General features: G+C 45.0%; 1 protein-coding gene and 1 pseudogene across 2 annotated transcripts in view; one reads left to right on the top strand and one right to left on the bottom strand.

The window, feature by feature from the left end:
- CLP2 (CLP protease proteolytic subunit 2) overlaps nt 1–15,215 on the bottom strand; it is a 91,785-nt gene extending 76,570 nt beyond the window's left edge. Inside the window, exons 1-3 of one of the 2 annotated variants that reach the window (XM_087383177.1) lie at nt 14,974–15,215; nt 14,753–14,822; nt 14,524–14,644 (exon numbers count right to left, since the gene is read on the bottom strand). In XM_087383177.1, coding sequence (XP_087239303.1) covers nt 14,524–14,644; nt 14,753–14,822; nt 14,974–15,055 — 273 coding nt within the window. In that variant the 5' untranslated portion in view covers nt 15,056–15,215. The remainder of the gene's footprint in view (nt 1–14,523; nt 14,645–14,752; nt 14,823–14,973) is intronic. The other variant, XM_087383185.1, reaches the window with a different exon arrangement.
- LOC147906109 (uncharacterized) lies at nt 31–2,211 on the top strand (annotated as a pseudogene).
- Nucleotides 15,216–15,657: the final 442 nt, after the last annotated feature.

The raw sequence follows: 15,657 nt of genomic DNA, 5'->3' as shown, positions 1-15,657 counted from the left end.
CCTTATTTGCCCTCTTTTGCAAATTTGCAGCTTGCAGATCTACAAATGGGAAGACAAAAAGGACCAGAATGGGAATTTGTAGAGGCCTTGAAGCCTTTGGGGAAGGGCCAATTCACTTGTAAATGTAAATATTGCCCTCATTCATGGGATGGAGGACCGACCCGTATAAGGGCACATTTTCTTGGGCTCACAGGCTTGGGGGTTGACAAGTGTACTGCTCCTCCTCAAAATGTGAAAGATACTTGTCGAAGATTGCAGGCAAAGGTGGCCCTAAAAACTGCTGCAAAACAGCTTGTTGAAGATGTGGCTGATTTGGGAGATGCCTCAGTGAGTGGTACTGCAAGTGGAAATGCATCTGGCAGTGCATATGAGCCAAAGCAAAAGAAGTTGAAGACGTCAAAGGGAACCTTGGAAAAGGCATGGGAGTCACAAGCACGGAAGGATGCATACATTGCTCTCCGTCGTTTTTTCTTTGCAGAGGATATTCCTCATTGGAAGGTGAGGAGCCCTTATTTTTTGGAGATGGTTCGTGCCATTGGCCAAGTTGGGCCTACCTTCAAGCCTCCATCCTACAATGTTTTGCGCACAACGGAGCTAACTAATGAAGCAGTATGCATAGATCAAGAGATGCTACAGTTTCGGGATAAGTGGAAAAAATATGGCTGCACCATAACTTGTGATGGTTGGTCTGACACTCGACGCCGGCCTATAATCAATATTATGGTCTCATGCATATTTGGTTCAGCCTTCTTGAAGTCCGTGGACACAAGTGGGCAGTATAAGTCAGGGGAGTACATCTTTGGGATACTGAAAGATGCCATTCTTGATGTTGGGGCTGAAAATGTGGTGCAGGTGTGTATGGACAATGCATCTAACTGTGTGCGGGCAGGAGAATTGGTGGAGGAAGAGTGGCCTCACATTTTCTATACTAGATGCACATGCCATTGCCTTGACCTCTTGTTTGAGGACATTGGAAAGCTTCCATGGGTAAAGCCAGTGTTGGTACATGCTAACATGATTGTGACATTTGTTACCCGGAAACACACCGTGTTAGAAATGTATAGAAAATTCAGCAAGAAGGAATTGGTGAAGCCAGCACAAACACGGTTTGCTTACATGTTTATCATGTTAGCAAACTTGTTGGATGAGAGGGTATACAATGGATTGCGTCGCATGGTTGTCAGTGATGAGTATTGCAAGAAGAAGGTGTCACGCACTGTGAAAGCACAACAGGTGTCTTCTATTATATTGGGTGCTTCATTTTGGCAAGATGCAAGACTCATTGTGAAGCTTTGTGCACCTATTTTGAAGATCCTTCGCCTGGCTGATAGGGAAGGGGCTACCATGGGACTTGTATATGAACTCACTGATCGGATGGTCGAGAAGATGGCAACTATTGATGGGATTGAATCCTCAAAGCTGGCTGATGTTAGAGCCTTATGTGTTGACAAGTGGAATATGATGCATTCTCTATTGCATGCGGCAGCGTTTGTTCTCCATCCTATTTGGAGAGAGAAAGATCTAGATAGTGACAAGGAGGTGCACGATGGGTGGATGGATGCCATAGAGCGGTACACCAAGTATGATGTTGACAGCCAAGGCACCTTATGTGATGAGTTGGATATTTACAAATCCATGTCAGGCCCATTTGCTCGTGCGATTGCAAAGGATGAAAAGAGAATGCACCAAGGGGTGAAATGGTGGGAGACATTTGGGGCTCACACACCAAATTTACAGCGGTTAGCTCTTCGAGTGCTCTCGCAAGGCACATGTGCTTCTCCTTGTGAGAGGAATTGGAGCACATTCTCTCTTATCCATACTAAAAGAAGGAATAGGCTGCTTCCAAAGAATACCGAGAAATTAGTATACATCCATACTAATTTGCGTCTCATTTCCAAAATCAAGGAAAGGGGATTTGAGAAGATAGAAGTGACCCTAGAAATGATCAACAAGGAGAAGGATGATGATAGGCTGCTAGCGACGCAAGCAGATACAGAGGGAGAAGACATTGCAGCCCCTATTGTTAGACTTACATGAACGATGGATGTTGCTGCAGCTTCAAGCAGCTCTAGTCTTTTGGAGTTCCATGGCGAGGCAGATGAGGATGATAGTGATGAGGAGCAGGAGGAGGATGAGGAGGGTGCAGGCATTGATGCAGATGATGATGAGGATGAGGATGAGCAAGAGGATGAGAATGAAGATGCAGCTTGAGGCGGTGGCACACTGGCAGCCTTTTCTTTATGATGTTTTGGTGTAGTTACTAATACGGTGTACCTACTTCCTTTGAAGTTTGATCATGATGTTTTGGACCTTTTGGTGTAGTATTGATTATTGATCTATGATCTATGATTCCATCTATGATGTATCAAAATCTAGAATCTAGATGACTACGGTCTCTGGAGGCTGGAGTCTTTCATGAATGAAGAATCACGATTCACGACTCATGACTCATGACTCATGATTGACAACTTTAAAATTAATACAATTATACAAGTTTCAAGTTTCAATTTAATAGTAAATACCTCTGTGTCAATTTAATGTGTACAATGATCAATGATCAATCTATATTTTTTGGATAAAACTAGGGTCACGTATGTTTCAGCCCCAAAGGCTGAACCATACTCCAATCATACTTCCGTACTCGTATGACGTATGCGTATGGTAACGTATGGAAAAAACTAAGATCACCCATGTTGAATCCTAAGTCTGATCATACATAATCAAATCAAATACATCTGGATGTAACAATGAAAAGAAAAGGATTGGAGTGGAGCGGAATCCTCCGTATGTCATGTCGCCCTAGCTGGTGCATAGCCGGTGATGGGACGCTGGTGCCCGTCAAGGGGTGATGTACGTCTCGATCTCCTGGACGAGGCTCGATGCAAGACCAAAGCCACCATGACTCCCGTGGGACGTATCCCGGGTCTAAACAATGACGGGAGGTCCCCCAGAGTGATCCGTGTGTCCCCTCGATGTCTTGTGTGTCGTGCTGAGGTCGTCGGGTCTGGGTCTCTGTCACGTCTGTGGCTAGAGACTGAACGATCAATGTCACTCGATGGGAAGAACTCTGTGATCCTGCTTTGAGAGGTGTATGATGATGTGGCCAAGCCCCGTCGCCTGAGTAAGTACTCTTTGTGTCGGACCCCCTCGTGAATGAAGGTCGCGAGGCATCTCTGATCTCGGTAGGCGAGGAATCTGGAAAGGAGCCCCGAGCTGTCTCTGAAGAGGCAGTGGTAGCGACCTCGGATCTCGTAGTACACTGGGCACCTGAAAATAAAATGCTCCTTCGACTCGACCTCTCGACAGTCGCACAATATGCATAAGCGATGCTCCCTAGGAATCCCCTCTGCTCTGCTGCCCTCTATGCGGAGGCAGTGTGATGATACCTGAAACTATCCGATGGAGATCCGTAGTGAGTGAGGCATATGAAGCTCAGTGTACCCCGGTGGTGTGATGAATCTCTCCTCCGAAATACGAAGACAATAATCTCTGTAGAAACTCAGCTTCACTGGAAGCTCCAACCAGGTCCTAAAGGTGTGTAGCTGCAGGAGATCCTCACGAATGACTTGGTTGGTGTGTGGCCCAATCGGGATGGTGGGTGGGAGTACCAGAGGGGCATCTAAACTGTACTGAAAAGGAGGTATCCTATCGATGTGGAACCCTAGTCTCACAAACCATCTGTGAGTCCGTGCATACCAGCATCGCTCGTCTCCCTCTGCTGCCAACCTCATCGAGGAATCGAGAGCCAACCATGGCAACCTCGTCTCCCTGATGTGCAATCCCCATATGATCTAATTACAAAACCTTCAACCTTTGCATGGACCTTCAGCTCAGGCCGACCAACCTTGTTGTTGATTACAAAGTAGACACAACTACAGACCTTGCAACACAGAGACACACCTAAACGACCCTATGATAGACACAAGTTATTCTAGCAGCTACCAATACATTAAAATCTAGATCCATCCAAGAGAGAGGTTGGCGACAACACTTCATCCTCAAACGACTCTCATGAGCTAGAGCTCGGAAAAGAATCACGCCCGTAGCCGCTCCATCTTTGTGAAGGTCACTAGAACACCAACTATTCAGCTAACCGCCATGCACAGGTCGTTCCACTTGGCTCCCATGCACAGATTCGCGCCAATCAAGGGCACGTATGTAATTCAACCAATCAGCATGCACTAACCAACATGTACCTCCAACCAACGAGCTTCTTTCACAAGACCTTGTATAGCAAAGGTCCCCCCCATGAGGGCGTGCCCTAAGCAGGCACATGATCCAACACCTCATCAATAGGTGGTAACTCCGAAAGAACTTGGACATGATGTCCTACATGTAGCTTCGGCAAGGACACATGGAAAACATTATGAATCTTGGAGGTACTGGGAAGCTCCAACTCATATGCCACCTCTTTAACTTGGCCGATGATCTTGTGGGGACCGTAATACCTGTGAGCAAGCTTCGTGTTGGCGTTACCTTTCAGCGAGGCATAATGGTACTTAAGAAGGCGTAAATGCACATAATCTCCTTCTTCAAAAGATGGATACCCCATGCGTTCATCCACATACTTCTTCTGCTTGGCTTGGGCATCCTGCATAGTCTTGTTAGCCAACTGCAGAAGGGCATCCATTCTTTCCAAGTCACTTCTTGCTTGCTGAGTTTTCACAGCCATGTCTGAAATAAGAGGCGGCATCCCAATCTTATATCCATACATTGCAAAAGGGCTCATGCCAATGGAAAGGTCTTTAGTAATGTTGTAACAAAATTCAGCAAGAGCCAACCACTTATCCCAAGACTTCTATGTATCATGACAAAAGTGCCTAAAGTATTCGTATTCCTCCACGCATTTGTTCACCCTTTCTGACTATCCGTCTCATGGTGGTAAGTAGTGCTAGATGTGAGGAGAGTACCCACTGCTGTGAATAACTCCTGCCAAAAGTGACAGATAAATTTTGCATCTCTCTCACTAACAATTTCCTGAGGGAAGCCATGATGCTTAAAAATATGCTCAATAAATTGCCAAGCAACCTGTGATGCTGAATACAAGGTCTTAGTGGGTATGAAGTGAGCATGTTTTGTCATTCTATCCACCACCACATAAATGCTATCCCATCCCCTCTTTGTAGAAGGAAACCCTGTGATGAAATCCATAGTTATGTGAGACCATTTGCCTTCTGGAATGGTAATGGCTGTAAAAGACCTGCGGTTTGTCCACCTTATTCTGTTGGCAAGGCAAGCATTCAGTGACATATTGAACCACATCCTACTACATGCCATCCCAGATGAAGCTCTATTTGACCTTTTCATATGTCTTAGTGATACCCACATGTCCTGCCATAGGAGATGAGTGCATTTCGTGCAAAACCAGCAATGTATACTTGGAGTCCGGCACAAGATAAATATGTCCTTGCAGTACAACAGCCCATTATGCAGCTTAAATTCAGCATGCCCTTGGATTGAAGGCTCCCCAAAAATATGAGAGCTGCCTTTGAATTCTGCATATATTTTACCTGGATCCCATGAATCCACTCCTGACAGATGGTGGAAATGACAGATAAACTACAAGCCCACATTCTAGACAAGGCATCGGCAACCACATTTTCTTTACCCTTCCTGCACTCAATGTCAAAGTCATAGGACTGAACTGCAGCCAACCACCTCTTCTGCTTCATGGACATATTGCGCTGCGTATGAAAGTACTTGAGTGTCCTATGATCCGTCTTAACTTTAATCTTTCCACCGTACAGGTAGTGGTGCCATGTCTCGAAAGCATGTAGGATAGCCAACATTTGCTGATCATAAACATGATAGTTCAATTCCTTGGCCTCAAATTTTCTGCTCTCGAAAGCTATAACTCCAAGCTCTTGTCTCAGAACAGTCCCCAGGCCTTTGCCACTTGCATTTGTCTCTACATTGAAGGGCCGTGAAAAATCCGGGCATACAAGTACAAGTGCATTACTCAAGACATCTTTAAGGTCCTCAAAAGTGAGTTGTGCTTCTTGTGACCACTTGAAAGCATCCTTTTTCAACAAGTCAGCGAGAGGGGCTGCCCTCTTGGCAAAATGTTCAATAAATCTCCTATAAAAAGAAGCAAGACCCAAAAGCCTCTGAGTTGGTGGGATTCTGTGGTTGTGGCCACTCCCTTGTGCATTTGACCTTGGCTGGATCCACCCGAATTCCATCCCTGCTCACAATATGACCAAGATACTCAACCTCTCTTACCATGAAAGTACACTTGCTGGCTTTAGCATAAAGCTAATGCAACCTCAGAATTTCCAGCACTTGCTTGACATGATTGATGTGTTCCTGCTTATCCTTGTTGTAAAGAGGATGTCATCAAAAAATTCCATCACACATAAGTCAAGAAGGGGCTGCAAAATCTTGTTCATGAGTGCCTAGAAAGTAGCCGGTGCATTGGTCAATCCAAAAGGCATCATTTTGAACTCATATAAACCTCTCTCTGTGCGAAAATCCTAGGGATCGGAAACCTATTCTTGATAGTAACCTTATTTAAGTCTCTATAGTCAATGCACATGCAGTATGAGCCATCTTTTTTCTTTACCAGGAGTACAAGGGATGCAAAAGGAGAAGTGCTATGAGAGATAAAAGTCTTCTCTAGCAATTCTCGCACCTGTGTTGCCACTTCTCCCCCTTCTACCTTAGATAGATGGTGGTATGGGGCCTTATTAATTGGCTTGCTACCGGATTCCAAGACTCTGGCATGATCAACATCTCTCCTTGGGGGCAACTGTGAAGGCATATCAGCAAACACATCAGCAAATTCTGAGAGCAATTTCTGCATATCACAATCCTTAACATGGGGAATGCTGCCCTCCTTAGATACTGACACATTCAGCGCATAGATGGCACACTCCCTCTTGAGCTCTTTGGTCAGCTGCCTTGCTGAAATGACCTGCAATTTAGGGGTTGCAATACTATGCTGTGGACAAAGCTAAGTGACAAAGCATTTAGGTCCATGCTGATTTTGCCCAATGATTTCAACCAATCACAGCCCAAGACAGCATCTATTGGGCCCATATCCAATGCCAAGAGATCACCTGCAAATTCATAATCATCAGAGAACTTGATTCGTGCATCCTGGCAAACCAATTGCTGATCATATGCTGTCCATTTGCCACCTCTACTCTCAGCCCGTGATCTATTTCAGTAGCAACGAGTCCCACCTTCTGTAAGGTTTTGCAATTAATAAAACTGTGAGTGCTATTGCTGTCCACCAACACGTGAACAGTCCTGCCATTAATCATCCCTTTCAATCTGATAGTTTCAGCACTTTTGGCACACATCAAGGCATGAAAAGAGATAGCATAAATTGTTGCTGCGCATCCGAATAGATCTCCTCATCCACAGGAGCATTACCATTAGCATCCTCACGTGCATGAAAAGGTATAGCAACCTGATGCTCCACAAGAAAAGATGTAGGCCTACGACCTCGCATGCCACGAGCGGGCTGAATGTCAAGTGATTGCATAACATGAACACAGTAGCGCCACCCAGATCAAAAGGAAATTCAGTTCCCTTCATGGCTCCAATGTCAAGAACCTCGTCAAAATCATGTGTTCTTGCCATCCCATCATGGGAGGCATCCAAGAACTCTGTGGCATCAACTAAAGCCTCATCATCAGAGAGTTCAATGATCATGCTAAGCTTGGCTGAGCTAGTGTTCCGCATCTTCCATTTCTCGCCAAACTTAAAGCACAAGTTTGCTTTCTTCCTACTGTCCATTATAGCCCTAGTATACTGCTGAATTGCTGATTTTTCCTTTCCAGCAGTAGGCTTGGTTCCTAGCTTGGCATCTGATGGCGTGTATGGCTTAGCATAGAGCATCTTACTCCATAAAACAGTAGGAAACCGTGGAAAAGGTGCTGCTGCAGATTTCCTATCATTCCAATCAGTCACCTTACACTTCTTCTCAGCCTCATTTGCATTCCCGTATGTGCTGCCCGCTGCTATTTTATACTTGCTGACATATTTGGGCTCAAACACTTCTACAAGCTAGGCTGCCCTCTCAATAGTCTGAGGGTTATGTGCCTTCGGATATGCAGCTAGGAAAGGACTCAATCCCTAGATGAAACGCACCAACTTCCCTTTCTTAGATACGTCCTGTACAAACATGGAAAGTCTCCAAAAGCACTGCAGATACTCTTGGACTGTACCAGTCTGTGACAATGCATAGAAGTCAGCCAAGTACTGATCTAAGACGAGTGGGGATACGAAGGTAGTAACCATCATTTTGAAGAAATGATGGATTCGTAGAAGGAAGCGCTATTATGGCTGCAAGTTGCTGATGAAGCCGTCTGTGTAGAAGATGGCATCGCTTGCAGTGAAGCTTAGGTGACGGCTTACAGCAATGGACTTGGCGCTGGACAGCAATGCGTTGCAGCCCGCAATCCTCATGGGATTTTCAGTTGATTTTGAAGCTGGTCGTTGACACTGTATTGCTCCATCTTACAGTTGGTCTTCGTTATACTTGCTTGACGTTGAACTCCTTCTGCTTGCATGGAGTCCATCCAGTAGACAGCACTGAGAATGAGAAGCACATGGCCCTAGGAAGGAGCTCTGATACCAATGCAATGCAGGAGAAGGGGCAGATTTGGGAAGGCCAAAGATGGGGGAGAGGGTAGGGGAGAGAAAGAAGGGGAGAGAGAGAGAGAGAGAGAGAGAGGGGAGCGAAGAGAGAGAAGAGGGTGAGGGGAAGAGGAAGATAGAGAGAGATTGGGGAAGAGTGTAGGCAAAACGTAGGAAGAAGAAGGTGGAAGTAGATAAGATTAGATTTCACATCAAAAAGTGTACAACAGGGGGTGGATGGGAGTCCCTCCACATTTTCCACCTAAAAGGCCTCTAAAGGGCCTCTAAATTGGCCCTTTTTCCCCCTTCATTGCAGTGGCTTCCCCTATCAAGTGCATGGAAGCAAGGATGCACCTCTCATGTCTTGTCTCTGCATAATGGAAAAATAACTCTCTAGTTGATTGAGCCAAGACAAGAGTACAAATGATTTTGTTGTCCTGTCATACATGTCAAACTTGAGCTTCCCTTGGAGCGCAGCCTTTGTACAGGGTGGAGCTAGTAGGGTGCGCTCGGTATTTTAGCCTAGAGCAAAAACGGGATCAATGCTTTAACCTGCCCATCTTTGACATCTCAAACCTCTCGATCTCCCTCCTCTTTGGCTTCTCTAAACTCTCAGTATTGTAGTTGCACGATCCCGTTCTTCTTCAGCATCTTTATCGGTTGATTGGTTTCGTTCTCCTCGGGCTTCTCTATCGGTACATTCCCATTCCTTAGCTGCACAATCCCATTCTTCTCTAGCTTCTCTATCCTAGCGCTCTTCTTTGGCACAAGTTTCCTAGTGCTATAATGACACGACCCCGCAGGATCTGACCCTATCACTGACCTAGAGTCTCGTCCTCGAAACAACCAGAATCATAGCGCAAGTGCCTCGATCCTCCCGACCACCCCCGAGCATGTGGGCTACAGCTCGACTCATCCATAGGCCCGTATCTAACCCAGGCGTCCCATACCACCTGAGCCCGTCCAGAAGACCTTCGATACACCACCTATGATCCGCCATGTAGATGGCCAAAGTCCCGGCCTGGGTCCAAGCCCCATCCATCAGTTGAGGAGCGCTCAACTGATCTGCACAATAGCACTGGCCCTCCCTCTATATAGAAGGAAACCCGCTATAGATAGCACAATGCTATGAATAGCTCCCTCCATATAAAGCGAGCACTATATATGAATCAATCTCTATATATAGCAATCTCGGCTAAAAATAGCCATCCAGCCCTATGCTATCCCGTAGCCCACGTTAACCTGCTATCCAACCCTAGGTACACCATGCACATGACATACTCCCCTTCCTCTAAGAACTCACTCCTGAGTTCACCAAAAAGCCTGAAAACTCTCTGTGAAGATGAGTCAATGCCAATAACTATACTCTGACTATCAGTTTGAGTGTGCTATACTTTCCATGAGATTCAAATCAAAGAGAATCCAAGGCCAAAGCCACAATCTGTGATAACCAACCCAAGGAAAGTAAATCTCGCAATCTAAACAAGGTTATGTATCATTGAGTATTCTCCTCGAGAAATCAAGTAACGCCTGAATCCACAAAGTTAGTTCTGTTGACATATCCGTACACAAGCATGGTAAAATCTATACTTAAAGGTAAATGATTCTATCAACCTTATCTATTGAGTATCCTTGAACTCAAAATCTTAGGTTGAGATCGAGGAATCATTGTTCGAACAACCCCATCAATTGAACCGCTCGAGGCCAATTTTTTGGTTGCAACTTCTATCAACCCTAATTCTTGAATTACTTAGTATTCAGAAAATCCCTCAACGGAATACCCTTGTAATTCAAATTCTTGGGTTGAAATACATGACAGACTTTCCATCGTAGAACAATTAGGTCCCGTTCATAACTCATGATGGAAGAATCTTCATGGAAGTATCAATGGGCAAAATCCTGACCAAAAATATGGTCCCCTTGATCTATCCTCGAAATGCCCCTACATGAGGATAATTAGTAAAAATTCAGTTGGCTATATCCAGTCAATGGTACTGTTCTAGACATGTTTAAAGTCAACCATCATAGGAATAACATCCTATGTGATCCAAAGACTACGGAAACATACAATCCGAAATCTCTTAAAACAAGATCCACTATCGAATATCCTGTATAAACTTGTGCACAATAAACCGCTCCAATCACAGGATCATCCAGTTCTTAGGATCTCTTATCTAGGAACATCAAGTTCCAAACAAGGCACTGACATACCATCATCAGAAGATATGCGGTAACCCTCCTTGAGATTGAGTCTAGACTATGGAGCTCCAGGGTTGAACCCAAAAAAAACATGGCTTCTCTCAGGGTAAAGAATCTTAGTCAGCCCTCGTAAAAAAAAATCTAATCAGGTTGCCCCCAATTCAATTCAGCCTACTTGTACTTCACCCTAGAGGTCCTTGGGTATTATTTCACGCTGGATTATACCACCACATCAGAGAATCTTAAGTGTAACATACCTTAGTGTCCCATACCACCAAAGTATACTGCAAATAAAAAACTCAGTGGACAATATGAGTGAATCAGGTAGCCAATCCCTCTTCAACTCAGATGATCCCAGATTGAGTCAGGGTGGCAAATCCATTCTCAATCCTTTTCTTAATGTGATTATATCACCCCCTTGTGTTACAATACCCCAACCAATAGGTCAAAGAAGGAAACAGCATGTAGCATCCCTAACAACTCTTGAATCCTGCTATCCACGACCTTGGGCTAAAAGAGTCAGAATCAGAATGACCCCGCCTTTGGACATGATTCAAAGAAGGTATCCAACAAGACTCATCCTGGTCTAATCAATAAGAACCTTCATATGTCCAAACAGTAACTCGAAGAAACGCCATAACTCACAATCACATCGAGATCAAAACTTCAAATAGAAACCAAACAGGAATCTACGCACCAAGATTCGAGAAAGGGAAATCCAATTGTCTTAGTTAAGTCCAGTTTAAGATGTAACAAAGTCTCAGGCATCCTCAATGTACCATATATCTAAAAAACTGCAAGATATATGGAACAAAAGTACACGTTATATAATTTGAAAAAACCAATCAAATTATAAATGCCACTTAGTTACAAATCAAATCCGAATTAACCAAAACCTGGTCAATTTAATAACAAGACAATTTAGAACATAATTCATGCAAAATTGGGGAGCTTCTTGAACCAAGAGTGGTTTAAAAGATCCAGTCGAGCAAAAAATAATTAGGTGTCGGTCAAAACTGAGGATTTCAACCTCTTCATCACTTCTCAATAGCACGGAAGCGGTATAAAAACTCTAAAACAAGCTGTCTACATTTAGAACAGCATGAGCCTTCTTTAATATACTTCTGGTACTGAGGGGTTTTATAGTAGTGAAGAGCTGCCCAAAGTTCATCCATCAAGGAATTCATCTCTCGTAGCAGGTCATGAGGTCTACGAGGAATAACCTCCGATGTAGCCTCGTCCTCCATCTCAATAAAACAGTAATCCAACGTAGGTGTCTCATTACTTTGATGTCCTTCCATGGCTGAAAAATATCTCGCACGGGAGAGGGACTAGAAGAAAAGCAACTGCGTCCAAACGCGTGCTCTTCACACTTACAAAAAGAGAATCTGGGGCTGCGTGGAATCAAGGAAGAAGGCGGGTAGAGGACAACAAGAAAGATGGCGGAATCTGAGAGGCTGATCTCAGACAGAAAGAGGGTGGGAAATTCGCCTCCATGCGCTGAAGTGCTGAAGTGAGAAAGAGAGAGAAATCCCGGGTATATAAATAGCCAAGAAGGGCCAGCAAAAGCTAGGTGAATTTAGGGTGGGTGCTTGATTTGAGCAAGTGCTTTCCTTGCTAGAGAAAAACAAAAAAGCAACCTGCTTTTTTTTTAAACCAAAAAACAGTCTCGCTTTTAATAGATCTGGTCCCGCTTTTCTCCAGCCAGCCAAAAATAGCCAAAACGTGCTAAAATCAGGCCATGCACTCCTTCCCAAAGCCAAGCACCTGCCCCAATCATATCGCCCCTGTCTCTGATGCCCGTATCTCCTAGACAAGCCGCTTTCTGAATGCTCTCTCTTTCCTCCTACTTCTCAACTGCAGCAAATCTAGGTCTCTAGGGTAGGAATCTCATCCTTGAGAACCTAGAGCGAATTCTTTCCCTAACCAGCCTACTGTCACACGTCCCCACACAGCCAATCACATCAGCAACCCAAGCGTGGGTAGTTATAGGTCAGAAACGATCCATCCTCATATCTCTGCTGAAAGCATCAAGTCTTCTCATCGCCTACCCTTCTCAGGGAATCACGATTTCCAAACAGGTAGCAACCGAGAGAGAGCGCACAACCTATGGACTTCTATTTCTTCCACAACTCTCCCAATCATGAGCGCACATCATCAGCCAACGATTCAGCCCATACATGAGCGGAAATTCAGATTTGCAAAAGCAATCTCAAAAAGCATACCTGTAAGACATCTTTTCTGCATACCTCGCGTTGAATTCAATCGTGATAGGACGGCTCTGATACCAAATGACACGACCCCGCAGGATCTGACCCTATCACTGACCTAGAATCTCGTCCTCGAAACAACCAGAATCATAGCGCAGGTGCCTTAATCCTCCCGACCACCCCCAAGCACGTGGGCTACAGCCCAGGCGTCCCATACCGCCTGAGCCCGTCCAGAGGACCTTCGATACACCACCTATGATCCGCCATGTAGATGGCCAGAGTCCCGGCCTAGGTCCAAGCCCCATCCATCAGTTGAGGAGCGCTCAACTGATCTGCACAATAGCATTGGCCCTCCCTCTATATAGAAGGAAACCCGCTATAGATAGCACAATGCTATGAATAGCTCCCTCCATATAAAGCGAACACAATAGCACTGGCCCTCGCTCTATATAGAAGGAAACCCGCTATAGATAGCACAATGCTATGAATAGCTCCCTCCATATAAAGCGAGCACTATATATGAATCAATCTCTATATATAGCAATCTCGACTAAAAATAGCCATCCAACCCTATGCTATCCCGTAACCCACGTTAACCTCATGACATAAATGACACGATCCCGCAGGATCTGACCCTATCACTGACCTAGAATCTCGTCCTCGAAACAACCAAAATCATAACGCAGGTGCCTCGATCCTCCTGACCACCCCCGAGCACGTGGGCTACAGCTCGACGCATCCATAGGCCCGTATCTAACCCAGGCGTCCCATACCACCTGAGCCCGTCCAAAGGACCTTCGATACACCACCTATGATCCGCCATGTAGATGGCCAGAGTCCCGGCCAGGGTCCAAGCCCCATCCATCAGTTGAGGAGCGCTCAACTGATCTGCACAATAGCACTGGCCCTCCCTCTATATAGAAGGAAACCTGCTATAGATAGCACAATGCTATGAATAGCTCCCTCCATATAAAGCGAGCACTATATATGAATCAATCTCTATATATAGCAATCTCGGCTAAAAATAGCCATCCAGCCCTATGCTATCCCGTAACCCACGTTAACCTGCTATCCAACCCTAGGTCCACCATGCACATGACATACTCCCCTTCCTCTAAGAACTCACTCCTGAGTTCACCAGAAAGCCTGAAAACTCTCTGTGAAGATGAGTCAATGCCAATAACTATACTCTGACCACGTAGCGACTCTACATCTGTAGCTGGCTGAAGGAGCGTGGAGACTCTCTGTGGCTTCAAGAGAGGCGTAAGGTACTCTCGGCTTGTAACTACTGATATGCCCAATGGTTACAGCTAAAATGCACCTCAATGATGAAAAGAAGATACTCAGAGCTTTACTAAAGAACATATTCAGAACACAATTTGAAGGATCCGCTAACGGTCAACTATGTTTTGATCATTCTCATTTAAGACAAGTAAACTATTGATATACCAATGTGCAACAAAGCTGTCCGATTAATGCTCAATAATATTGACGTTCCACTTCAAATCATGAACATGGTCATACATACAAGCACATTCCAAATGTCGACCCACTGCCAGCCTCCCTCTCCTGGCGTTCTGTATGGCACTTTCGGGGTCCCAATAGGCATCATTGTCACTTGCGCTCGACCGCCCCCTGTTTTCCCATGACTGAGTTCAAAAGAGAGTAGCGATCAAGGGACGCAAAGGATTGCAAATATAAAAAAACCCAGAAAAACTACGCGTGAACCCCTGAATTTAGAGCAAAGACTAGAGTACCTCATTACAGAATGGCGAACTTTCTCAAAAAAGGAACACGAGAGATCTTGTCTCTGCCTCGAACAGATGCCTTGAGGAAGGAGATCAAAGATGAGAAGGCAGAAGAAGCTAGCAATTCTGATAATAGAGTGGGGGGGGGGGGGGAGCAAGCAAAGCCCTAAATTCAAAGGATATATGAACAACTGCTCTTGGAAGCAGGGCAAAGGAAGGAAGCGGCTTACCAGGGCATTTGGACGGCAAGACAGAGGCTGTTGTATCCCGCAAAGAAGACCCGACCACGGTGGACATGTGACGCAGAGCCATAGCACAGTCACACTCCACAATAGCTCTCTCTCCAGGATAGCTCTTTATCACACAACTTCTTTTGTATGGTCGTAATAAGAAATGCAACTTCTTTTTTGTATGTTCGTCAACTTTTTTTCCTCGAAATTTAGAAATCCAATTTTTCCTTTCTCGCCTGCCTTGTTAAGTTTGTTCTTCTTCTTCTTCTTTGCATAGCCCATATTAATTTCTTCTTTTTTGTCGGCCCAGCGTGTGACGTGTAATTGCACCATTGGTCCATTGCTCGTATGCAGGCTATAAGTATCCTTGGTTTCTTATTTTTGCTGCGCCATGCCCGCTCATTCGCTTGCAATTCCTACCATGGAGCGTGCTGCTTCAATGTTGCCCCAACGTTTCTGTACTTTGGTTTGGGTTCTACTGTGGATTCGTACAGACTCCTTGGGCTAAAGATTTATGTGGCAATTCATTTATTCATTCGATTTGGATTTGGAGAACCTTTTCATGGAAAAGTCCATGTGAAGAAAGGAGATTCCACTCCAAAGATCCCCCATGCATGCAAGGGTATTCTCAGGAAGGTGTTGCATGCGTTCGTGGGCTATAAAGAAGTGTTGGGATTGTGTTCT

This window comes from Dipteris shenzhenensis, chromosome 1, assembly GCF_047967505.1.
Source record: "Dipteris shenzhenensis isolate YYH24624 ecotype China chromosome 1, Dip_SZ_1.0, whole genome shotgun sequence".
NCBI classification, from domain to species: domain Eukaryota; kingdom Viridiplantae; phylum Streptophyta; class Polypodiopsida; order Gleicheniales; family Dipteridaceae; genus Dipteris; species Dipteris shenzhenensis.
The sequence above is the reverse complement of the archived record's forward strand: the minus strand, read 5'-3'. Positions and strand labels throughout refer to the sequence as shown.